The sequence below is a fragment of the Abramis brama genome, assembly GCF_963993115.1.
Source record: "Abramis brama genome assembly, chromosome: 24".
NCBI classification, from domain to species: Eukaryota; Metazoa; Chordata; class Actinopteri; order Cypriniformes; family Leuciscidae; genus Abramis; species Abramis brama.
The window spans coordinates 17517254-17543842 of NC_139986.1; the positions used below are offsets into that span (position 1 = coordinate 17517254).

A 26589-nucleotide genomic window follows, 5' to 3' on the forward strand; every position below is an offset into this window, starting at 1 on the left:
GGAGGTACTTTTTTTTCTCTCCCAGATGTCTTGTTTTAGCACGGTAAATCCACCAGATGTCAGTGCCTTTCAAAGATTTTGTCATACCTTTGATTTTAGGCTAAAATAAAGCCTTTGTGTCACTAGATTTAAACTGCTGCTTTTAAATGCTAAGTTCTGTTCCAAAAACAAAATAGTTTTCTGCACAGTTAACAATTTAAATGTGACAAAATTAAAATGTGTCAATTTCTTTAACTACATTCTGTGGCTCAAAAAAGGCACTGGACTTACTTTATGCATTTAGTTAATACAATGAAATACACCAGTGGTTATTTTTCTAGTTATTCTACTCCTGTGAATTTGAAGGGAGCACGACCTTGAGAACAGCTGATTACCCACATTTTTTTTTATATCTAATGCAATTCAGACATTTTTAATTGTGACTTAATGTGTCCAAAAGTTTCGGGGGGAACACTGTACATTTCCTTTCTAGCTTTTGGACTAGCCTTTGATATTTAGGAAAGAATTTACACTTTATCTCAAGCAATTTTTTAAAATTGTTACTTAATTAGTTTACAGACCGTGTTCGTGTCCTGGATAGACAATAGACATGGATAAATATTTGTGTGTGGGTTATGTATATGTTGATCTGCATATGCTATGATTAATGTTTGTTGTGCCTGACTAAAATATGCAATTTGGCAACACATTACATTAGAATTATAACCATAGAAAAATATGCATCTATTCTACACAAACCATGCTCAAACAGTATGCCTTCAAATATGCTATTAGACGCACAAACATAAAAGATAAAAACAACAACAAGAAATATGATTTCTTTAGCTTTATTTACAGGCAATAGTGCTCAATCCATGTAACCATGCAGCTACACTTCTAGAATATGTTAGAGATTGATCGTTTCCTTCATATTTGGGAAGAAGCTAATACTGATGCAGGAGAACTGCAGGTCTCCAAAAGTAAAAGTACAACTATACAAGCTGACTACATCAAACCAGTTTTAGAATATAAAAATCAGCATATTCCAGGTAGGCGTGTTTATTTTAAGAATGTCTCGCATCCAGGCTACTGAAAAACAATAAATACCTACAATATGGTCTCTTTTTCATAGTCAATATTACTACACACAGAAAGCTTATACTTTGCATATATTTGTTAACGTTTTTGTTAATGATGAAAATAGATAAATCTTAGTAACATATGTACAAAGCTGTAACACACTGCATCTCCATTCAAAAACCCTTACAACTGAGGACGCATCTGGAACAAGTTACAATCAAAAAGTTCTAAAACTGTTTATTTGTTGTGTGTATCTGAGTGTTAAAACCTCACAGTAGCATCTACATGCCATAAAGCTATTAAATGTTCGTGGATACAACATACTGTGCATAAAATATGTATACATATAAAGAGTACATATACACACAATATATTGCCAAAAGTTTTGGGACGTCTGCCTTTACAAGCACATGAACTTTAATGACATCCTATTCTTAATCCGTAGGGTTTAATATGGAGTTGGCCCACCCTTTGCAGCTATAACAGCTTCAACTCTTCTGGGAAGGCTTTCCACAAGGTTTAAGAGTGTGTTTATGGGAATTTTTGACCATTCTTCTAGAAGCACATTTGTGAGGTCAGGTACTGACGTTGGACGAGAAGGCCTGGCTCGCAGTCTCCGCTCTAATTCATCCAAAAGGTGTTCCATCGGGTTGAAGTCAGGACTCTGTGCAGGCCAGTCAAGTTGGAAAAGGAAAGGGCCATCCCCAAACTGTTCCCACAAAGTTAAAAGCATGAAATTGTCCAAAATGTCTTGGTATGCTGAAGCATTAAGAGTTCCTTTCAATGGAACTAAGGAGCCAAGCCCAACCTCTGAAAAACAACCCCACACCATAATCCCTCCTCCACCAAACTTTACACCAGTCAGGCAAGCACCGTTCTCCTGGCAACCGCCAATCTCAGACTCGTCCATCGGATTGCCAGACAGAAAGCGCGATTCGTCACTCCAGAGAACACGACTCCACTGCTCTAGATCTTAATTTGAAGGCCACACAAAGTTTGGAGGTCTGTAGCTATTGATTCTGCAGAAAGTTGGCTGACACCGCTCTGTGTTTTTACTTGGCCTACCACTTTGTGGCTGAGTTGCTGTTGTTCCCAATTGCTTCCACTTTGTTATAATACCACTAATAGTTGACCGTGGACTATTTGTGGAAGGAAATTTCACAAATGGACAATGCACAGGTGGCAACCTATCACGGTACCACGCTTGAATTCACTGAGCTCCTGAGAGAGACCCATTCTTTCTGCATGCCTAGGTGCTTGATTTTATACAACTGTGGCCATGGAAGTGACTGGAACACCGGAATTCAATGATTTGGAGGGGTGTCCCAATACTTTTGGCAATATAGTGTACATCGGCGTACAAATAATTTTAAAGTCAATTGTCCCAAAGCACTGCAAGTTACAACATTCTTAATGAATGGATCATTATCATAATGCCCAAAAAGCATTACATTTCCCACCAGCTGTACTTCAAACATCAAGAGATGCTTGCCAGTGGAAAACCTGGAGCTTATTACTGATACTGTATGATGTTGAGGTGTCAGGTTGTTCCTATCTCACATGAGGATCAATTATACAGCATACTTATAAAAACGTCCTGGTGGTAACAGACAAACATACCAAAATATGTATAACATCTGATATAAACAACCAATATATACATTCTAAAAAAATGTACTATGTACAAACATAAATATATAAATATAGCATCTGTTATACAAAAATAAATATTTTCTCTTCCCCCCCAAAAAAATCCCGACTGTTTTTCTAGTTTCATCCATCTTTTGAATCATCCCTGGTCCCTTGTTCCTCAAGCTGCTTCATGTTCTGTGTTGTTCCCACTTCCTGTTGCTCAGCATATAGGAGCAACTGGTTTATGCCCGCATCAACTGTTGTTAACAGGGGCAAGTCTGTGGGGAGAAATGCATTCAGATTACTCATCTACTCTCTAATAAAAAAGTATTAGGTGTATTTTCGAATGCTAAATTTGATCATGTTTGACAATTTTCACCCTCTGCATAATTATCAATTATATGCATTTAATTAAATACTTAATGTACAACAATTTTTCTATAACAATCTAAAAAGAAGAGTGGCGAACGTGTGTAGCTGCAGGGTGCAGCGGCCCAGGCCAGATAGTATTAATTCATTCACCTTAATTCATTTTGTCTCATTTTAAAATCACAGTTATTTTTGACATTGCTTTTGTTGTAACACAAAATAACCAAACGCACCAGCAGTGACCTCCCCTTCCAAATGAACTGCTTCAGTCAGGGAGTGATCGGCCTGCATGGAGTCAGGAGATGGATATGTAGGTCCCGATAAGCTGAGGACCTGCAAGGGGGAACCATCAGACACATAGCATCCCTCTTCAGGACAACCGGAGACCCTAAAAGTAAGAAAAAAATACTAAGTTCAAATTTAATTTCAGGGTTTCCCTAAAAAACTTAAATGTCACAGTATAACAGTCACCATGAAACAGCATTCGCAACCCATTTTGACTCCATAACGTGACAAACAATCAATATTCAATGATGAATAAAAATGTAGGACAGGACTTGATTTTATCTATCAGGAATTTGTCAGATCAAAAGCACGTATTTTGCTTTTTTATTGTACCTTTCCTTTAGTGTGTGATATAGCTGCATGTGCATGTAAACGATCTGTAAAGTAACAAAGCACATAAAATGGAGTTCATCTTTCCAACAGAAAACACTTGCTGCCTCATTTGTAGTCTTGCTGAATTTGCTGTGTCACACATTTGCATACTGCCCGCCAACTTGCTGCTTTGGCCTGCCCTCAAAGAACAAGTTGGCTGATTTCACTTTGTCTTATTATTGGACTCTGAAACAACAATACGGACGCCACAGTTACCATAGATATAATACGGTTTACAGCTACTATGAAGTCTCAGGAGCTGAAACTCGATTATGGTAAGTGGTTGAACAATCACAACAGACTAGGCCAGCTGACCAATCAGAGCAGACTGGGCTTTTCGGAAAGATGGGTTTTAAAGAGATACGATCTAAAACAGAGAATTTCAGGCAGAGGGTTGAAAGAGGTTCTGCAGCAATGTACAGTATGAGACTAATTTTCTTTTAACCGTTTCCTAGTTTCACAGACAGGGCTTAGATTGAACCAGGGTTAGGCCTTAGCTCAATTAGGACATTTAAGTAGGCTTCTGTGAAATGTATTCAAGCAGACCCCAAGAAATTAGATTATTACCTTTAAAAGAGCACAATATGGGCACTTCAAAGGGGTGATTTCTATAATAAAATGAAGCAATAGTACAATTCTTACCCGTTACAGTAATTGTGGATATGTGGTTGCTGATTGGGAAGTTTCTGAGGTAACAATGCATCACACTCCAACTCATTGTCAGCATCCTCCTACAAAAGAGACAAGAGATTGAACATCAATGCAATACAATACCTTCCTTCGCTGGTCTAATTCAGCAGGCCAAGAAGTTTATTACTGTGCTGAACATCACAAAACATTGAAGGTCAAAGTGAAAACTTACCCGGTGTCCAGGGAGGCGCTGTGTAGTGTATTTCCCATTGGGAATGTATTCTCCTTTAGGAGCATAGACAGTGTGGGCAGATGTCAGGTGGGGGTCTAAAGGACAAGGCCGACCTAGAGCCAATCCTTGCAGGGGTACCATGGTGTACTGGCATGGAGAAACTGTAGCTGCCAACGTTGGAAAGCGCATGTCTAAAGTTTGTTCTGAAATAACGAGAAATACAAAATTCATCCAGGGTTCCTTGTCTTAACATATCTTTGAATCACTAATGACTGTTTTAATTTTTCTAAAACGGCACTCACTTTGTTTGGCCCAGACTCTCCATAGACAGATTGGGATGAAGGCTACGATGATGAAAACGAATGCTCCGAGTACCACACCCACAATGAGGTAAGGCAGATCACCAGGCCGAGGAACAGGGTTTCCTGGATGGTCGGGTCTGGACGATGAGGTCTCTGGAGGTGTGGTCCTCTGGTGAAGGCGAGCTGTAAGTACACAGATGTTCACACTTAAGATCTGTGTTGTCAGAAGAGATCTTTGTTCTAGAAAATGGCTGAGGTGCGGTTCGGAATGTGAGTGTGAGGAAAAGGAAACGAACCTTTAGTTTCTAAAATGACGACATTTCCGAACTCGCTCTCGCCCCCTTCGTTGAAACACTGCATCTTAATGTCGTAAGCCGTCTCAGGCTGTAGGTCAGTGATGGAGTGCCAGTAGCGGTCACCTAAAAAGAGCGCCAGACCATTACATTTTATATTCCTTTAATATATAGTTGAGAAATTAAAAAATAAAAGGAAGGACACGACTAACCTTCCACTATATCCTTTTTGTAGTCACTGTCATTGTCGCTATCGGTGGGTCGGTAGAAGATGTAGAAGCCGTAAATGGGGGTGTTATTGACTGCTGTGTACTGCAGAGAGAAAATAAATATTTATTTCAAGGTCTGATAATCTTGTGACAACAAACAGGTTGCATTTCTTGAATTTGACAATGTAAAAATGTTTAGTGAGGAAGTGCTTACCGTCCATTTCAGGATGACTGTGGTCTCATTGATGGCTTCAGTGTAGGTGATGTAGGGTCCGTCGATAGGACGTCGGTTTGGTGGACCACTGCCCACCACTGTGTAGGCTTTAGAGGGAGCGCTCGCTGGACTCTCTCCCAACACGTTAACGGCCAAAACTCTGAACTTGTATGATGTTCCTGCGATGCAATGGAAAGAACAAGAAATAAGTCAACTGCAAGTGAATCTCAACAGGTTTTTAAGATCATGGAAAACATGAGTTTGGTCTAGTGTGGCAAACTAATTAGGAAAAGCTACTTGCCAAAGTTTTGTTTAAAAAATGAGTTATTTAAAAGTGACAGTTCACCCAAAAGTAAAATTCTATGATTAAATACCCTCATATCGTTTCAAACCCGTAAGACTTTAGTTCATCTTCAGAACACAAATGAAGATCTTTTAGGTGAAATCTGAAACATTTCTGCCCCTCCATTGACAGCTACGCAACTAACACTTTAATGCTTCAAGAGTTCATAAAGAGATTGTAAAACTTATCCATATGAATTGAGCAGTTTAGGCCAAATATTCTGAAGAGACTCGATCACTTGATATGATGAACAGACTGAATTTAGGCTTTTATTCACATTTAAACATTGATCAGCGAACAAGCTCAATTAAACCTGCTTGATGGGCAAGAACAAATTTCATTGGTTCTCACATGTCCAGCAAACATGCGTGAGCTTCCGTTTACCACAACTGATGTGTGAGTTGATGAATGTTTATATGTGAATAAAAGCTTAAATTCAATCTGTTCATGATATAAAGTGATCGTGTCTCTTCAGAAAATTTGGATTAAACAGCTCAGTTCATATGGATTAGTTTTATGATCTCTTTATGAACATTTTGAAGCGTCAAAGTTGTAGTTGTGTAACTGCCAACAACAGGGACAGAATTTTTTTGGGTGAACTATCCCTTTAAAAAATTTGATTTTGTTACATTTAACTAACATTAAAAGTTTAGAATTCAAAAAAATGTATTATCAACTTTTTTATTACATTAAATTAACTTTTAAAACAAATTAAATAAACACTTTCAAATATGCCGATTTATTTGACAATTTTAAAGCAATATATTAGTGTGACACTCCTGATTCACCATATTTTTGTCATACCATACTATCAGCATGATAGAACTTATGTGAAAATGATCTAAATCTCACCTTTCTCCAGGCCTGTTATCTCGACTGAGAGGCGAGAGGGAGGGATATTGTTTACAGCCACCTCCCACTCTCCACTGCCTTTCTTCATTTTCTTGTACTCCACACGGAATGACTGGATGGGGAATCCACGGTTCCCGCGAGGGATCCACGTCACATAGGCTGAGGTCTCGGTGGCCATGGAAACAGTGGGTCTGTCTGGAGCTTCTGGAGCTGAAAAGACAAAAAAAAGTTTTTCAATAGAGTAACAGTGATGTTAGCATAATTAATAATCATAATATTATTAATCAGAACAATGAATGACATATTTTAAGCTGTATTTAATGTTACAGTTCCTCAGTACTTTACTGCAGCCTTAAAGAACTACAGCAAACTCATTATATTATAATCATAGGGGCAAATGTATACTCACGTGTGAGACGAGGTGGCGCATCTGGTGTTTTTGGAGGCCCTACGGGTCCTCCTCTTCTCCCTGCAGACCAAAATTAAAGAGACACTTTAATTCACCATTTCACTCTTTTTTTCATATTACAGCTCAGATATTTAAAAAAGTGTAATTTGTTGCACAACTCTCTGAATAATTGATTCTGATTGGTCAATCATTCTGAGGTGAAATATTTTTGTATAATGACCACTAAATTGTAAATGATTAATATAACTGACTACCTTTTTATAACAAATTAAATAAACAGTTTTATATATGCATATTTATTTGTCAATTTTAAAAGTGATTTATTAATTTTACAGTTACATTCGCTCTTTTACATACCACTATCTCTTGATTATGGATCCTGATTGGACAATCATGGCATTCTGCAGTGAAATATGATTGCTAATGCTACTAAAGCACTACTTTAAACAAATTAAATAAACCATTTTAAATATTCATTATTCATTTTTAAGCAATAAACAGTTGAAATATGTCTCTTTTTTCAATCTGATTAACTTATTTACATTTTATATATTTTTCTTATAAATAAATTGATAATTGCTCTTTTTCATACTAATATCTCTGGAATTCTGATTGGTCAATCATGGCATTAGTCGGTCAAATTAATTTCAAACCCATATTTCTTGCTAATTAATTTTGTTATAACTTAAGTAGACAAGTATTAGGTGGGATAAAATGGGTCATTATAGAAAAATAAACCGCTTCAAGAAGATGCACCTCCTCTAAACATTTGGGTCTTGACCTTGAGTTTATTTAACATTAGAAACACAAATTTTCAAATGTTGATGCAGAAAGGTAATCTTAAAGTAGCTGTATGGCTATACATTTGCCTGTTCTAAAAGTCATCATCGCGGGCTGCCCAAGTCCAGCGCAGTTCTTAGCGGCCATCTCCACTTCATAGAGGCTGGCAGGCAGCAGTTTAGTAAGAGTCAGCTTGTGCTGGAAGCCTGAAATGGTGTTAGTGGTCCACTCTCCGGGAGATTCTCCAGCCTGCCAGACAGAAAGAAATACACACAATGAATCAGAGGAGTAGAATCACATGACAAACAAATTGTAGAGTGAAACGAGGCAGATCACACTGTACAAATGAACTGGGCAGTGTTGTACCTTTCTGTACTTGATGACATACTCCAGCACAGGTGTTCCTCCATCATGACGGGGTTTCCAGGTAAGTTCATAGTAGTCGGCCTTTCCTGTGCGTGGCTGACTCAGGATGACTGGAGCTTCGGCGGGAGAGACTCTGACCTCAGAGCAGTCGAAAGGCAGCACTGCACTGGTGGCCACAGGCTTCAAAGGTGGCTGTTCCCGCAGCACTTTATCTGGGCTCATCGGTCGAATCATGGGCAGCTTACCTGACCGTGACGGCACTGAAATAAATAACAAATTGATTAATTAAAATGGAAAACACACACAAAAACATGATATATATATATATAAAAAATGGGTTATAAATTAAAAAAATTAAATACAACTGAATAATAATTATTATTATTATCATTATTGTTATTCCCTTTTATTATTTATGTACGTATATACTATTTTATATTTATACTTTAATGTTATTATATTGGGGATTATTATATTCTATTCACTTTTGTTTATTAATTATAGCATAATAAATAACTACTACTATTATTATTAATAATAAAAAGACAAAAGTCACTTTTTATCTAATATAATAATATACTAAGTTTTATCATTTTCAATGAAGTGTTTTATACCTGTTGGGACAGTGAGAAGTCTTGTGGCTGCCTGTGAGCTGCCCACGCCATTCTCCGCCATGCACTGGTACATGCCATCGTCCTGCGGCCCGACTTGGAGCACGCGCAGCACCTGTGAGGACATCCGATGGCGTGGTGACGGGCTCAGGGGCTGAGCGTTGTGGAGCCACACCACAGTGGGAGTGGGCTTGCCACTCACCTGACAGCTTAAACGCACCGTGTCGCCCCATGCAACGTCTTGCTGCTGGAGCTCGACACGCACCTGAGGAGGTTCTGAAAGACCAAAGAAGAGAATTTCAGAAAGATGTGTCAAAACATCAAAAAAAATTGAAAAGCATAAAACAACAAGCATTTGGATGGTTTAACAGCACAAAACATGAGTGCTGTTTGTGATGGCATGCTGCTGCAGAGGAGTCTGGGATAGACTGGGTTCTCACCCTCTCCAAAAACTTGATGGTTGGATGCTAGTGAATCAGCTCGAGCTCATTAGAGCAACAGCCAGAGCGGCTTAATTAATCACAGCTGCCGTGAGACGAGCCCACAAAAACAACCTCATCAATGTCTCAGAAACTCAATCCTTCTCACACACACACTCTTTCTGTTCAGTAAATGTACTGTGGGCTCTTTTAGATGCTTATTATCACATTTATTCACTAAGCCCTCTGGTTCTGATACACGCTTTTTAGCTTGAAGCAGGATTAAATGACTGGAAATCGAAATTTCCACACACGTAAAATGTTCCATCACTGCCCTGGTTCCTGCTTTTCAAACCCCACTACACTTGAACAAATAATCAAATAAATAACCTAAGGGCCACTAGCCAGATGATGTTCTGCCAGTTGAACAGCTACAACAAATACAAATGTTTTTTTAAGAACCATGAATTTTAACATTACACAGTTATTAGAGCAATTATACAATATTTTAAATGGATAGAACAAAATAAAAAAGACTTTAATGCACTTTTGAACTTTCTATTCATCAAAGACTCCTAAAAAAAGTATGATGGGCCATACACAACTCTTAGTGTTATAGTCTTTCTCTCTTGAAATCCTACTCACCAAACACCTGCACGTCGTACAGCACCCTAGCAGAACTCGCAGAGTCGATGCCGTTATCAGCGTTACACACGTAAGTGCCCGAGTCGCTCTCGCTTGCTGCATCAATCAACAAGTTGCTCAGTAAGAAGCGGGTGTTGTTGAGATTTCGCAAGTCCAGACCGTCCTTAGCCCATGTGACCTGTGGAGTGGGAATACCGCTGGCCACACACTCAAGCACAAGTCTCTGGCCTTTGTTCACCATAATGGACCGAGACGCAGGTGGATAGATGATACGTGCGGCCTCGGATGTTGAACCTAGACAAGATAATACGTGTCAATTTTATGTCAACAAAATTGACAGAATGTGTTCATTTTATGCTTTGTGTTCACTTACGTCGTATTCGGAGACGATCGGTAGAGGTGGAGGTTTTAACTTCCTGGGTGACAGGGTTGTAAGCAGCACATATATAGGGACCCTCATCGTCCTGTGTAGCATTAGCTATTTGAAGGTTTCCTGATGGCATGATCAGGTAATTCCCTAGGACACAATCAAAGAACCAATGATTAGCATCTTTAGGCCAGGCTAGTATTTTTCAACAGAATTTAATTTAAGAATCTAGAACATTCCTTAAGGTAATTTCCTTAAATCTAAGCTGTGATCTTCCCCATCATTAAACTGAATATTTGAACAGCTAGAGTAATTGCATGAAAGACAATCATGCTAACAGGCAGCACTTTGTTGAGTGGACAAGACCAGACAACACGCAAAGACTTGATGTCTCTCAACAAGACAAGAGCTGCCAAACACTCAAATACCAGAATCGGCTTGTGTGCATTTAAAAATTTAGAATAAATAATTGAAGCAAATCATATTTGAATTCAAATGATGTGGCTTGTAACAGATCCAATGATGTAATGATTAATGATGATAACAGTGGGCTTAAATTTTAGCCATAAATCAGGAGAGACAGAAGCTTACTTTCTACATAGTATACTACAGAGTTACAATGTCTATGCCAAGCCAATAGCTACCGGAGTACTACTTAGCTCAGTAGTACCTAGGTAGCGAGTTAGAAACATGCACAATTCTAAAACTTATTTGCTCAGCAAGATCAGTAGTTAAAATGAAAGAGAAAACTGACTGCACAAAGACATTAATGGCCATTACATAAAATATTAAGCCATCTTGTACCCCCCTTAGAAGTGGGCTAAAGTGGGCCCACTAGTGGGTCACAGGACCCTTGGCTGAGAACCACTGGCGTAGAGTATGTTTGTAAAACGCACCTTTAGATGTCTCCAGCCACTCCTGTTTGACACTGTAGCGGACCTGAGCTTTAGGTTGACTCTCAGGCAGATGACACTCGATCACAGCTGTGTTCCCTTCATCCACCTCAATTTCCTGCTGGTCATCTGGCTCAAAATCTCGCAGTTCTGCACGGAAACAAACAAGAGTTATCATACAAAGTTTCTCAAACATATAGCATATTTAATAAAATAGGAAAAGCAATGGAAATCTCAAACGTCCAAATGCTGGTTTTGAGCATTTCAAAGCTGAAAGCCTCTTTGTATTCCATTCAGGAAACTGAGAAGCTTTAGAGTGCATATGCTTAGGACTTTTACTGGGATATCGAATGGGCAGACACCCAATAGCTCTGAAAAACAGAGACAGAAAGTCTAGCTTCCTTAAGCTCAAGTCAGCCCAGGCTAAAATGAGGTCAAAGGCTAAAGGTCACCCATCTCTTGAGTTTCAAGAGAGGAAAAGCAGACTGGATTGCAATAAAACAGAATAACTCTGTCTAAGCGAGTCTGTGTGTCATTCTGTGAAGGGAATATTTTCCAAAGGCAGACAGGGAAAATTGCTCAGCGCTGTCCTGAAAACCCCCGAACTTAATCAAATATCTCCCCAACTGTTCATTACTCCTCTCACAAATCAAATTGTTTCATTGTTCTCCAGAGTTTAGTTATATTCCTTGGCGTCTGAAATGTCTCTAAGTTATGTACAACAGAGCCAAAAGATCCGTGAGGTAAAGATTAAAAAAGCTCTTTGTTAAGTATTCCTGGAAGCAAAGACATACAATGATGAATGAGAAGAGCACTTAAATAATCACCATCTGATAAACTCTCTAACACCAGCTGCATCTGTAATCTCAAAGTCATAATCGCCTGGTTTTTTGAAGTGAAATGGTTTTTGAAATAATTTTTTTGGGAGATGAGAATTCCAGGATCCATTTGCTAAATCAATCAGGGTCTTTTTACAGCCCACCGCCCCAAACCTCTCCTAAATTCCTCAGTACACAGCTTTTACCCCTCCTCTGACTGACTCCCCCATTTACCTCCTTCTCCTCAAAACATTCCTCCTCCCTTCAGGTGTGTGAAGGGGGGAAAAGGAGAGGAAAAAATAGGGAATTAACATCTTGTTAAGTTTAATGTAATAAAAACTAAATAAGCCATTTACGCTTTGGGGTCAGTAAGTGTTTTAATACTTTTATTCAGCAAGGATGCATTAAAATGATCAAAAGTGACTGTAAAGACAATGTTACAAAAAAATGTATATATGTAATCATAGAACATCAGAAGACTTGGAATATAGCACGTGAGTCAAATGGACTACTTTTTTATGTTTTACGGTGAACAAATGAAATAAATTGAAACAACAGTGGCAGACTATAAGTAAAAACTGTGAAACACACGTTTATATGTTTCTAATATGTTTGTATTTATATGTGAGGAGGTAAAGGGTGAATATGTGATTTTTTTTGCACGTGTGCGGTACATTATACGTCTCCTGGAGGCATGGAGAGCAGGGAATGCTGGGAGCTGTGCAGAATTAATAGTATTTATAAAATAGATCAGATGAGTTTCCAACTCCAATGCATGCTGCACGGTTACTTAGCATTCATCATTTTTATGTCTGGGGCCGCAGAGCCTGTGCGTATGAGCGCTCATGTTTATATGACATTTAAAACTCATACTGGGATGATACAGTAACTATTGTGTGGAATATCACTGGTCAGACTACGCGTAGCCCTAAAAGATGATTAAAAAAAACAGGTTCGGCCAAGAGTTTATTGAGAACTTGTTAAGCCATGTATTAAAAACATATGTGAAGAGGTGTGCTTTTTGTGTGAGCAAGAAAAAAAATGGGAGAGAGAGAGTGTCGAAGGAATGTTTCTTGGCTCGAAGGACACGGGAGGCTCGCTTGTCTTTGGAGGAATTCAAGAGGAGAGTTTGAAATAATGCTCAGGCAGGCAACGGCCTCCCCGGTGGGAGACGCTTCAGACAGGATTCCTACAGAGACGGATACCAGGGAGAGCCAAGCTCTTTCACAGAGCAAAAACAAATGGGCAGACCTTTGAAATATGGAGACATGAGACAACTTCAGGCTCGCGATCACACGCAGCGCCCTCCCAGAAGAACCGTCCAACCCCTGGCAGACTAAGGGAGGAGGTCTTTATTAAATTAGAGTGAGGGGCCAACGTGGGATCATAAGAGACGAGGGGCCCCAGCTAAGAGCTTGCATCTGTAAAGCCCCTAGCTCTCGACTCCCAATTCATAGACCTTATCAATTACATCTCACACATGTACGAGAGTCAAAGTAAAACAAGGCTGAAAGTTAGAAAAAACAAATGAGCAGTGAGAGGACTGAAATCCAATGCACCATTAAATGCCATGAGTAGAAACGCAGATAGTTTGAGAGAGCGAAGTCACGGGGGTGAATGATGTCTGCTTTGTGAGGTGAAAATGGTGTCAAGAATCTCATGTCGCGTCTCATCTTGACAGAATATCCTGCCTCGACTAGTCTGCCAAACCTGCGCTCCTCATACTATCACACAAACAAGCATGCATCCGCACACAGTTCTTTAGAATCTCGTGTGTGGCACATATTCACAAACTGGAAAAAAAATTAGTTTCTTTGTACAGACAGTAAGATGTTCTCACTTCCATTTAGGTTCAAGACATTCTTTGGGTCGTTCTTAAATCATGCTGGAGAACATGATCATAAGCCATTCAATTTACTGCATCCTTGCTGAAAAGTATTTTGAACGGTAGTATATGCATGCACAAACTCACATTCGCCTCATTATACTAACAAAAAGTTGCTCAGTGTTTCTTTTTCTGTCTTTCTTTTTCCGTTCTGTCTCTGTGTAAGAAGACAGAAGCAGTGGAGAACAGGGAGGAGGCCCTTCATTAATGGGGCCCGTGGTTTCACCCGTACACACACGCACAGGCATTATGGTGGGTCACATTACACACCCCTTCCCGTGCTCCAACACTGACTTAGGACAAACACACACACACACACACACACACACACACACACACACACACACACACACACACACACACACACACACACACACACACACACACACACACACCAGCAGTAGAACTTGGCCTGGAACACAACCGCACACTGTACAGCCCTTTGAATTCAGCACAGAAAATGTTCAAAGTTCATACCAAGTGACTGGCGCTTGCAAAAGTGTGTGTACTCACTAGCTGCAGTAACGTTGGCTGGCACACTAGCGCAGGACCCGACGCTGGTGGTGGCCACACACTGGTATCTGCCTATGGTGAGGTTTGTAAGGGAGGGGATGTAGAGAGAACCAGGCCACACCAGCACTCCCAGCTCCTCGTTGCCCCCAGCTGGCAGCTCTCGACCGTTTAGACGCCAGCTGATGTTGGCATGGTTAGGCAGGGCGCTGCACCGCAGGGTCACGCTGCCCCCCAGTTTCTGTACCACAGAAAAAGGCTCTTCTGTGAAGACTGGGACATCATCTAGAAGAGAAAGTGGAACACAAGTATGGTGAATATATATTTTCATTTTACATTGCTAAATGATTAAATGTAGATGCTTTTATCCAAAGCAATTTACGAATGAGGAGAAAAATAGAAACAATCAAAACAACAGTAGGGCAACAACATGTAAACGCTGTAACGTCCCAATTAGTCTAGCACAGTACACGTAGAACCACAAGGTGCATTCACTTAAGTCTGAAGTAGTGAGTTTGGGTATAGGGGTGCAAAGCTAGTGGTTGTTCTGTAGGCAAACATCAGTGCCTACAGAACAAGTATATCAGTTATAAAAAGGACTATAATAGGTGCTGGATTGGAGTCCAGCTTGTTCCGGCTCAAATTAAGCTTTATAAAGTTTTAATGAAGCAGAACCAAGGTGTGAGAAACCCACCTCTAACAGCAGCACTATCCTGCAGGCAGCACAGCAGAGCACCCAAGGCACACAGCGCTCGAAACTTCCGCTTTCTTTCCCATGGTATCCAGTCCAATATCCCAGACATCTTCCATGCACTACCCCTGCGAGAGAGAACGAGAAAGAGGTTATCAGCTGAAAATGTCGATTCGAAATTGCGAATAAGGAGAATATAGTAGTGAGCCAACAACACATACACATTCATATAGTTGACAAAACAAAAGACTAAATTCAGAGCAAAATCCATTTAAGTCAAGAATGCTATGCATTACTTACTTCAAAGGCCAATGCAATTAAAGTGAGCACTTTTCAGGGGAGCTCATTTGGAGCACTCTACATGAAGACACACACCAATTCAAATGTTGGGGGTCAGCTAGTTTTTTAAGGAAATTGGTATTTTTATTCAGCAAGGATACATTACAATGTTCAAATTGACAGTAAACATTCAAAATGTTACAAAACATATTTCAAATAAATGTTATTCTTTTAAACTTTTTATTAAAAACATTATGGAAAAAAATTATATATATCATGGTTTCCACAAAAATATTAAGTAGCACAACTGTTTTCAACATTGTTAATAATAAGAAATGTTTCTTGAGCAGCCAATCATCATAATTATAATGATTTCTGAAGGATCATGTGACAATGAAGACTGGATTAATGATGCTGAAAATTCAGCTTTGCCATCACAGGAATAAAAGGCATTAAATATATTATAGGCTAATTTGTAACAATATTTTGCAATGTTATTGTTTTCACTGTATTTTTGATATAAGTAAATGCAAACAAAAAAATTGACCAACCGGAAACTATTGAATGGTAGTGAACATGACTGATCACAACACTAATCACTTCTGAATGAAATGCAATGACTCTGAATAGCAAAGTTTACCTTTAAACATCATACAAATTTAAGTTTACAGCTGTTAAAATTGTTGTGAAAAATATTGGTAAAAATTATTCCCTCTAGGTACTCTTTCAGGGAGATTTTAAATTGTGCACCGTCTCAACAAAAAAAAAGAAAACAAAAAAAGAAAAAAAAAAGAATAAAAAAAGGTGTGTTTTAAGATCCTATGTCAGGTCTTAAGCTTTAAATGAATATCACTCAGGATCATATGATCATTAACCGCAAAATTACTTTCTCAACGTGATGGCGCTCTGTACACTTAAAGCAGGGAACTTTGTGAAGGGATTCTCTTGCTCACTTTCATTTGGAATGACCCTATGAATAGCTTTCCCATTGTGCCTTCAAGAGCGCAAAAATGGCGTTCTGCTACTCCTGAATCAATCTTTCCTTACAAGCTCACAGAACTCATGCTGAAACACACATCCGCTGGAAGCCACATACAGCAGGTCGAACTGTTGAGACGGGTGCCCGGATAAGAAGAGGGGGAAATCTGAGCCCCCTCACTCAGGTGTAACCGATACCGGCGGGTTCAAAAGAAAAAGACCTGCACACAAAGAACAATGGTGTGGGGGTGATATCATTTGTATTTTCTGGAAATATTGAGTAGTGTGGTGTGTTCTCTACAAAGACGCAAACCGAGAAAGAAAGAGAGCGAGTGGAGAGGGAGAAAAAGAGTAATGGTTAGTGTATTAACAGTTAATGCAGGAAAGGGAGCATTTCTCTCCCTCGGCTCTCATTGCCAAGTTTCCCGAATTCTTTCCTGTCAGGTTAAACTAACAACTTCCCGTCAGGAGGAGGAGGGTGGTCCATTGCTCCCAGACTGCAAATCTCTCCCTCTCTCTCTCTCTCACATACACAAACACACACACAACTCTACTCCCATCAATTGTAAGTAATGATTAATGAAAGCTCACAGAAAGATTGAGAGCTCAAACATGGGAGGGAACCACACGACGCAACTCCAGAAAAAAAAAAGAAAAAACTCTACAAAAATAAATGAAGTCTACGTCTTGGGATTCAGAGTTGTTTTCCCGGAGCTGGTAGGTACATAGCCGTTAGCTATTAGCCAAACTCTGCTGACGGAATAGAATGTGTGCCATTTACAGACTTTGGGGTTGGCCCTAAATAAATGTTTTTCCGTTTCCAACACCAGAAATAAACAAGTCTTGCTGTCTGAATAACGCTGCAGAGAGATGTTATTTAGTCTGACTGATCTGGAAATGTTGGACTAATCATTTTAATTACCGTATGTGTTAAAACGCTGATGGATTTTGCTGTCCGATACAACATTAGCCTGTTTGTTTTTCATCTCTGAAGTAGAAAGGGCATGACGCTGATTCCAGGCACACCGGGGAACCTCACTGGGTAGATCATCCTGACCCAAGCAAACACTCAACAACTAGTTTCTACAACATTAAGTGAGCACTTAGTCAAGTTAGTCTATGTTAAGTTTAAGCTCTGTCACGATTCGTCAGCTTTAATCAAGTCAGTGATAGGCTCATATTACTGCTGTTTTTAATATTACAGCTAAATGATTTACTACCTTGTCTGATGCTATCAAACTTACTAAGATTAGTAATACTACAACTTGTGACATTGCTACTAATACTACAACTACATCTATTACTTCTTCTGTAGGTGCAGATGATTGTTTCAGTTGTGTTTTGACCCACAGTGACTGTGAGGGATGGAAGTACAGTCAGTTGCTAAACATTCAGCCAATGAAACATTGAAAATATGTCTTTCTACAAACTTCCAATGGACAAACACCCAGACAAAACATAAATAAATTATTTTTTTCTGATGGGCTGCTCAAGAACAAAGTTCAGAATCGTTCAGATTTGTAATCGCTCTGCCAATATTTACACTAGCACAAAATAAATGAATAAACAAATAATAAATGAATACATTTTAGCAACATTTTTTATTTTTTCAGAGAGAACCTAATGTTTAATGAAAATATTTTTCTTTGCAAATAACTTACTCAAAGTGATGACCATGAACATTATTCTCACAATAAAAAAAAACTCATTTAAGTTAGCCAGATATAGCATTGCCTTGACCACATATTTAAATCCATAGTCAAGTTCTGTTGTGTACCAGCTGGGTATCAATCATTTAGCCAATGAAATCTTTAAAAAAAAAACTTCTTTTCCTAGGCTGGTAGAGAAAGTAGTACATAATTGCCCAATGCCCAGCCAATATTTTTGTTAGCTAAATAAATATATATATAACAAAATGTATATATATATATATATATATATAGACATATATACATTGACAAACACACACACGCCACAGAACTGACTCGATTAGGCAAGACAGCTCTGTTATCCAACTTGAAACTCTGGGCCATCCTTATTGATGAGCTCTACTGAATTGTGGAAATTAGACTAGATGTTTGCATCAAAAAAACACTAGAACTACTCAGACTATCAGGCTCTTTGCAGCCAACTAAGCTGTGCTGTCAACAGGAACAGGACAGCTGCCCTATAGGTTTGGAAAAGGCAACAATAGTCTCTCCTTGGCTGTCAAGCCACCTGTCTCAGGCGTCAGAAGTTATCCCCTTGAACACACTTGCTTTATTCAGACACACATGCGCAATCCAGCTCATGTCATCGTCTTTGAGACAAACACTTCACATTCATATCAAGTCGCAACTGTAATGGAAAATAATTTATAGCACAGTCATTTTTTTTTTTTTCATTCTTCACCAAAGGGCACAGGGGCAGGGGGAGTCAAATGATACTGTAAGTGAAAAATGTGATGCTGTATAAGTACGTGACCCCTTCAGAGAACCAAGATCGCATTGATCTGAGCATCTGGATAAGGGCTGTACAAAGGCATGTGCATTTAGACTGTTTATAGGAGAAAGAAAGAGAGACAAAAAGCATAATACTGAAGTGACTTCATAATGCCTCTTTGTCACTAAATGGAGTCCTTTCTTCTAGGGCCACTCTGGTCACTATTGTCCTCCAGCCTGTGTGAAATTCATTTTGACAACCCTACTAATTGGATAAAACTGCTCTCTGCCGACTGTGGGCCTCCCTCATACCGTTCACATTCCATCTGCTTTCCACACAGAGGGAGGAGAAGAGTAACGAGGAGGTGAGGGGAGGAGGTGGGGTCTAGCTCCTTCTGAATATTTATCACCCCGCTCCCTTCACCCTATTTATGTCCTTCAGACCCCCCCGACCCATCCTCGATTCTCCAAACATCACAATACCCCCCCTTTAGATAAACACATGCGGTGTCAAGTGTGAGGAGTGCTGGGTTCAACTGCCCGCGCGGGCCCATGGCCCACAATGCCACAGCACATATCTACCATGCGGGAGGCCCGTTGCTCTGGGCGACGGTAACAGGCAGAACGCACCTTAATAGAGTGGAGAGTCATTGTAAAGCAGTGAGCCGGCGCACGGACAATAACCCCACGGCCCCCTGTGAAAGGAGAGACGTTTCTCAGAAGGACCAGAGGAAGAGCTGATGGGGGCTGCTCAATGGACAAGTAAGGGCTGCAGTTTTGGGCTGGAGGAGGAGGGGGGGGGATAGCCAACAGTGGTTAGTGGGTGTAGGGGGGAGATCTAAGCTTTAGGGATCCAAATTAGAGAGTGGATGTCAACTGGTGATTGACCGAAGAGGGGGGGAAATTGAGATGGTGGATAGTTAAAGTTTGCTGGCCATTTGGCTGAAGTAGCCAAAATGGAGAAAGTACAGTTCAGAAGGAGAGCACACTTAGCACTAGGACTAAGCGATACAGCTAAAAATGTATCTTTCACTATTTTACACCCCTTTATATTCTGTACACAGAACATCTCAAGAAAGATTTATGCTCTGCATTGGCAGAAAATAGATATTTTTCCAATCAGAGGAACCACCATTTTGACCAAACTTCCACTGATGTACAAGAGTACAAAAGTTTGGGGTCGGTATGATTTTTTTAATGCTTTGAACGTTTTTTCTGCTCATCAAGGCTGCATTAACTTGATCAAAAAATACAATAAAACAGTAATATTGTGAAATATTATTGCATTTTAAAATAACTGATAAAATGCTATTTATTCCTGTTATGGCAAAGCTGAATTAGTGTCACATGATCCTTCAGAAATCATTCAAGAAAGATTTCTTAGTATTGTCAGGTTGATATTTCATATGATCAATATCTTAATATTTTTGTGGAAACTATGATATTATTTGTATTAGTTTGTTTGATGAATGGAAAGTTCAAAAGAACAGCATTTCTTAAACTTTTAAAACATTATAAATGTCTTAACTGTCACTTTTGATCAATTATGCTGAATAAAAGTGTTAATTTCTTTAAAAAAACAAAAACTTTTGAACGGTAGTGTAAGTAAATTTAAACATTGAAACAAATTTTAAAAATGTTCCACATTGTTTTTTTAGTAAATGAACAGAAGGAAGAATTTCATTTCTTTGAGTTAATCTAAAAAACACCACAAACAGTACTATTTACCTGCATATGGATTAGGTAAACATTAGGATTTGATGATGATCCTAAATCATTGTAATAAATGAAAATGTAGTGCAGAATCTTCAGTAAAAAAATGTTTTAATTGATTATGCAAACAAATAATTTAATCAGAGCTCTGAATTGATTCACTAAATCATTTAAACTGATTCACAGAAATGAATATTTTTTTTATTAAATCAGGGACACAATTAAAAGACAAAGAAGGACTGTGAAACTAATCTAACAGCATGGTCTTTAGGAACTTTATAGCCAAATAAAATGTGCATTGAAATCATTGCAATATTTTAAAGTGCTGATTCACTATATGTCACCAGCAGATTCATCATGAATATCCTTAACTCTGGGCACAGTTCACCTGCTGCCAAAGCCATGACTTTACCTTCAGGGCTCTTCACCATCACTAATCTTCTGGAACATTCTCATGGCTCTCAGAACAGATTAACAGGTGTAAGCAAAGTAGAATCTTTTCCAGTACTGCCTAGACTCCCACAATACACCGGAGAGACATCAGTCGTTCCCATGCCGGAAAATTAAACATCAAAAGCCACTAACAAGGCCAATACCCCCGCCATCACCGTACCCTTCAGTGTATTAATGAGCAACATCCACCCCTGCCCAAAAAATACAATAATGAGACCCACTCAAGGGATTAACGAGCAAAAGATCGAGCCAAGTCCAGGGGCTCTAATCAATTAAGCACCCTGATATTTGCATAATTCATATAACAAGGCAGCATTAACTAGCACACGCTAATTATTGAGTTCGGGCACTAGGATGTGAGCAGGATGGTCACATGACCGCATACCTCCGCTTGGCCAGACGATGGGAACTGTCAGTTAGGATTAGACTGACTCTGTTTTCATGCTGCTCCCCACCAAGGCAGGTATTATAAGAGGTTCAGTTCACAAAAAAAATCCATTTACAAAACTGCCTTGGAGATGCTTATTAGAAAATATTGTCAAGTCAGGCAATCAGTAAACAGGTTCAATGAACTTTCACACGCATCTTAATACAAATGAAAAAAGAGCGATTGGCTCAAGAAAACAGTTGGTTTTAACAAAATAGCTAAAAGTTGATTGTGTTTAACTCCTGTGTGAAGGAAAATATGCCATGAGGATATATCAGAAAAAAGAAAAGTCATTGATGGATCTGAAAATAAATGGTGTGTGTTCATGTTTTTCTATCCCGTTGGGGACTTTAACCTAAATGCACACTGACTCATGGGGACTTGTGTCACCGTGGGGATCTAATTCGAGGTCCCCATGAGGAAACAAGCTTATAAATCATACTGAATGAGTTTTTTTGACAATGTAAAAATGCAGAATGTTTTCTGTGATGGGAAGGTTTAGTGGTTTAGTGTAAGTGTAAGGGGATGGAATATACAGATTGTACAGTATAAAAAAACATTAAGTCTATGGAGAGTCTCCACAAAGATAGTGTTTGTGTGTTGCTCTAATTTAAATAAATAATCACTTTCATAACTTTTAAATAGCTTAAATACAGACAAAACTACAACATATTCAAAAATCCAACATAGACCTTTCGACTTTTCAAATTATGACCAAAAACTTCACAGGGGGAGGACAAATGTTCTGGCTCCACAAACACTATATAAAGTTCTTTACAAAATAAAGAACAGCTATTAATACAGAACATATTTTCTCGTAAAATCAGACAAAGCTTGTAGCTGTGCAGATGAGCGGTCTGAAGGAGAAGAGAGCAGAAAGAGAGAGAGAGTGAGAGAGAGAGGGAAGAACGGAGGGGCCCCTGTTGCTCTGGCAGCTTTTCCATCATAGTGAATGGAACCAATTATAAATCTAAAGCAATTTCTCCACATTATTCAACAGGAACTCAGTGAGCTTAGACTGCTTGCGTGCTCGCCAGCAAGAGTCCAGAGCCAAAGATCGGGGAAAAACAGGCAGAAAGGGAGAGGAAATTAAAATATGCAATAAAAATCAAATGTACTAATATTGTTTGTAAAGTACTCATGCAATAATGCTCTGTTGCTTGAGTGAATGGCTGTAAACAGCACTGATTCAAGCAAAACAGTCGATAAGCAAACAAACTAGGACATTTAAAGCTGAAAAGTGTCTAAAATGCCTTTTAAAAGGTTTATTATGGTTAAGGGTCAAAAGACTTTCAGAGCCATAGGTCTGGCTTTGGCAGAGGAAGCCCTTGTCAACTGTAAACACCTGCAACATTCATGACCACACAGTTTGCAGACACATCAAAAGAAACACCAACCACATAATAAACAAACCCTAAACTGCAAAACAATACAGTAGCTTTTGGATTTTGAAAATGGCGTCCAAAAATCATGAAGATGAAGAAACAAATGCTTTTTTTAAAAACTCTTGCTGCAAAACAAAACTGCGGTGCTGATGGATGTGTCACCGGCATCAGATACACAACTTTTCAAAAGTTTGGGGTTAGTAAAACGTAAGTAAGACTAAACAGTTATTTTACTCTGTTTTAGATCAAATAAACCTTGGTCAGCATATGAAAAATGAAAAATGTTACCGACCACTTTGAATGAATGTAGGCTAGGCAGGGCAAAAATCATAATGCACACGTATACAGGCCTCCCTATGTTTAACACAGACAATTTTGCTTTGGTAATTTGAAAGTACATTTTCAGATTAGCATTTTGCATCAAAAGTGATTTTGACTGATTTATAAGAATTATTCAGAACATGAAAGTGGCGTATAATCTATACTCGACAGATAATGAAGACAACTAACAGAGTCTGTGTGTGTGTGTGTTGTTTCAGAGCATGTGTGTGACTGACAGTGAGCTATAGCTCTCTGAAGGCGAGTTATCGAGAGAGTGTGAACGGTCTTGTGAGAGCGTCTCCATTACTCCGTGCTTGTCAAACGATCCTTAATCTTTGTACAAATATCAGCTTTACACACACTGAGCTGTTTGTCTGCAAACAGTCGCTGCTTACTTACCAGGGTCTGGAGTTTATCAATGATCTCACCGCCTTGCAACAGACACACTGACACAAACAGCAACGTGCCGCTATGTTTGTGCGTTTCCTTGATGTCAGAGACAACTCTGGTCAAACAAGCGCTTGACACGACACAGTTATAACAATGACTGGTGAAATGACAAGGTAACACATTAGCGAGATTTCATAGGTTTTAGAGTCAAATTAAACATACGACATGCTCGGGTTTTTCCAAGAAAACATCAACCAAACATGAGAAAGTGAGAAAGCCAACAGGATGTCCAGGTGTTATCATGGGCCTAACGAAATGGAGAAAGCCCTGAAACTACATTACCTCGGCCAGGTGCGGTCCCAAAAGAGACTTTATACTTTAGAGGCAATTATTCTTCACTGCGGGCTAAAAATTGCCTCTTGACAGCTGCCATACTTTTGAGCTTTGGATAATTCAAAGAGCGTTTGGAAATAGCAAACTGACACCCTGTGCATTCCACTATGAGAAGATAATCCTGATTGGAGAGCATCACACACACACAAACCCGCAGATTGTTGCCTTCGGGCTGTTATGACTGCATGAATAAACCCGCTGAAACAGACACGAAAGCCGACCTGAAGGAGTTTTTTTTTATTACGTAGCCTTCTTCTGCAAATTAACAGAAAAGTTACACCCTTTAAGCAAACAATAAGTCTGTCCAAAAACCTCTGAGGCAACAATAAACGTTCACGTCCAACAAGACTAATCAGCTCTCATTTGGTCACACACTAGAAATCAGTTCATTATGCTGATGATGTCTACAGCCCCGTTGTCTATTTTCCTATGAAAACAAGACATATGTCACATCCCTGACATCTCTACCACGCTTGATACCCGATCAGCCTCATCCCTCCCATCTAATATGCCTTTATCAAGCTTTCCAAATCCCCAGACGGGCCTCTCTGGCTCAGCTATGGGATACCTGTTACACTGAAAGAATGCGGAGCAGTGAGGGCATGTCATCTGAAATCTGTGCATCCATCTGTGCATAGCTAATAGGCCTTCCCAGCATTATAACCAAATAAGGTCAGAGGCACTATGAAAGCCAAAAAGATAATCAGACTGGAATCAATTATGGAACAATTTTGATCCACCCGACCACCAATCATCTTGAGCAAAAACCAGCTACCACAGTTTTTCCTCAGATTGAATTCTTGGCATCCGATTCTGAGCAGAGTGATCTGGCTCACAATAATCTATCAAACTAGTTTGAAACAAACGCAAGGTCAGCCAGCATTCCTCTCAGTTGGCCAGTTTTCCTTCTTTTTCGAGAACAATGCAGCACCTGGGCTCAAACATTTTGAGGCGCTGATAAACTTCATTACCAGCATTGTAACTGTATCGTCTTGTTATGACTCTATGACAACCATGACGGACTGTATGAAGTTTTTCACGCAGAAGAGGTGTGCACAAATAAATGAGAAATCAAACCTCTAGTGGTTCATCTCAATTAGGTTTGGTTTCATTCCCACATTAAAGCATATAATGAGCAAATTACATTTTATAGACCAACATTATAGTTTTGTATGGGCTGTGTTGATCATTTTCATAATAACCAAATCATTAGACTACTAGAATAAAACACAATATGCATTTGGGGATATTTTGTTAAATATTATTTATGCATTACCATTTATTTATTATGCATCTATTATGTGCTTATTAAGATGTTTTGCAATCTAAATAGTGGCAATTTTATTTTTGTTCTAACAGTTAGCTATGTCTGACAAATTGATAACAGATTAAGAAGAAAATGTGTGAATATCGGTAAATAATATCGGTTAAAAATAATAATCGCTATTTTAGCCCTTATGATGTTTGTAACTGCTACAACACGATTTGTAATTGTTTACAATGATATATTTGACCAACAATCATCAACATTAAAAAACATTTATTCTGAAAATAAGATATCCAGACGTCCAAATATTAATAGAATAACAAAATATATAGAATACTAAACTTTGAGTTATTTTTTCAGTGTAAAATTGCGTTGAGCACAGTAAAGTCAACTACTATACAGCTGAATGAGGCCTGTAAAACTATGCCAAAAGTTTTCATGTAACGTAGAGATGCTCTTACACATCATAATACTGACAATAATAGCAATAATACATCGATATAAGCATACAATATGAGCTTATAAATACAGACAAATACAGAATTTTGCTTATGATTAGCATTGGGGAACAATGAATATTACACCCGCATCCAAAGCCCATTTAACTAACTTTTTACTGAAATACCGTCACGAATACGATTACTAAACCATTTTCATAGAAGAAAAAAATAGCAAACATAACCTCGAATCTATTACAGGAATCTGATAAGAGTACGTCGAAACAAAATAGCTATTTTGCTAACACCCGCATGCTTTTACAAAAAATATGTAAAAATGCATCTTCTTGAGATTAACAACACGCGATCATTTCTACAGGTAGAGTGTTCGCAAAAGTACAAAATGTAGGAAATTTTATGCAAAGTGAAGAAAACTCGAGAAATCTATTAGAATAGCATGGTGGGGTTCCTAAAAACAAGAGATGTTTTGGGGGGGAGGAGAGAGAGACTTACCAAAAACGTGCAGTAGTTTGCAGTTGAATCCACTAGTTTTTCGTTGGTCGACTTTTCCCAGTGTTTCTCGCTGTTTAATCCAAGAAAACTGCAATTCCTCTCCTCCTTTTCTCCGCAAACCGCTACTGCTTTAGTAATTTACTACTGCAGCAGCACCGACATTTTCTTCGGCTCCCCAACTTCTTGCATTGAAAGGACGTTTTTGGATGACTGAGTCTTGGAACAATTCTCCCTTTTGCGAGCAACTTTTCGGGTCCTCCCACTTCCCAAGAAGGAGGAGGGATCAGAACAATAAAGATTCCTTCCCAAATCTCAGCGCAGTTCACGCTTGTCTCGCCTAAAGAAATACGTTTTAAAGCCTGAGTGGAACGTTCGTAACGAGAACTTTGCGTTATCTTGCGTGCGAAACCTGAACGTTCACAAAGTT

At 39.0% G+C, this 26589-nt stretch overlaps 1 protein-coding gene and 1 long non-coding RNA gene across 3 annotated transcripts; one reads left to right on the forward strand and one right to left on the reverse strand.

Moving 5' to 3' along the window:
• Window positions 1-811: 811 nt before the first annotated feature.
• On the reverse strand, window positions 812-26589 carry boc (BOC cell adhesion associated, oncogene regulated). Of its 2 annotated transcripts, none has more exons than XM_084103090.1 (19): window positions 26163-26589; window positions 15190-15314; window positions 14499-14780; window positions 11286-11432; window positions 10396-10539; window positions 10023-10316; window positions 8962-9234; window positions 8348-8607; window positions 8065-8230; window positions 7202-7261; window positions 6793-7002; window positions 5598-5776; window positions 5387-5486; window positions 5178-5300; window positions 4882-5064; window positions 4580-4782; window positions 4360-4448; window positions 3294-3448; window positions 812-2969 (listed from the first exon to the last, which is right to left on the reverse strand). In XM_084103090.1, exons 2-19 carry the CDS (start codon window positions 15296-15298, stop codon window positions 2833-2835), a joined length of 3114 nt encoding a protein of 1037 aa, XP_083959216.1. In that variant the 5' UTR covers window positions 15299-15314; window positions 26163-26589; the 3' UTR covers window positions 812-2832. The 2 variants fall into 2 exon arrangements, with proteins under 2 accessions (XP_083959216.1, XP_083959217.1); XM_084103091.1 differs by having other exon boundaries at window positions 8071-8230; window positions 26163-26374.
• Window positions 17049-17891, forward strand: LOC311075581. The gene is made up of 3 exons (XR_014604523.1): window positions 17049-17160; window positions 17438-17538; window positions 17759-17891. It is a non-coding gene; the product is annotated as an uncharacterized lncRNA (long non-coding RNA).

Excerpts from the sequence above, each read along its gene's own strand:
- boc (XM_084103090.1), bottom strand. The coding sequence starts at position 15,298 with ATGTCTGGGATATTGGACTGGATACCATGGGAAAGAAAGCGGAAGTTT. Across the intron at positions 10,317-10,395 it reads CGATCGTCTCCGAATACGAC|GTTCAACATCCGAGGCCGCA; the intron begins GTAAGTGAACAC and ends TATCTTGTCTAG. Across the intron at positions 2,970-3,293 it reads GGAAGGGGAGGTCACTGCTG|ACTTGCCCCTGTTAACAACA; the intron begins GTGCGTTTGGTT and ends TTCTCCCCACAG.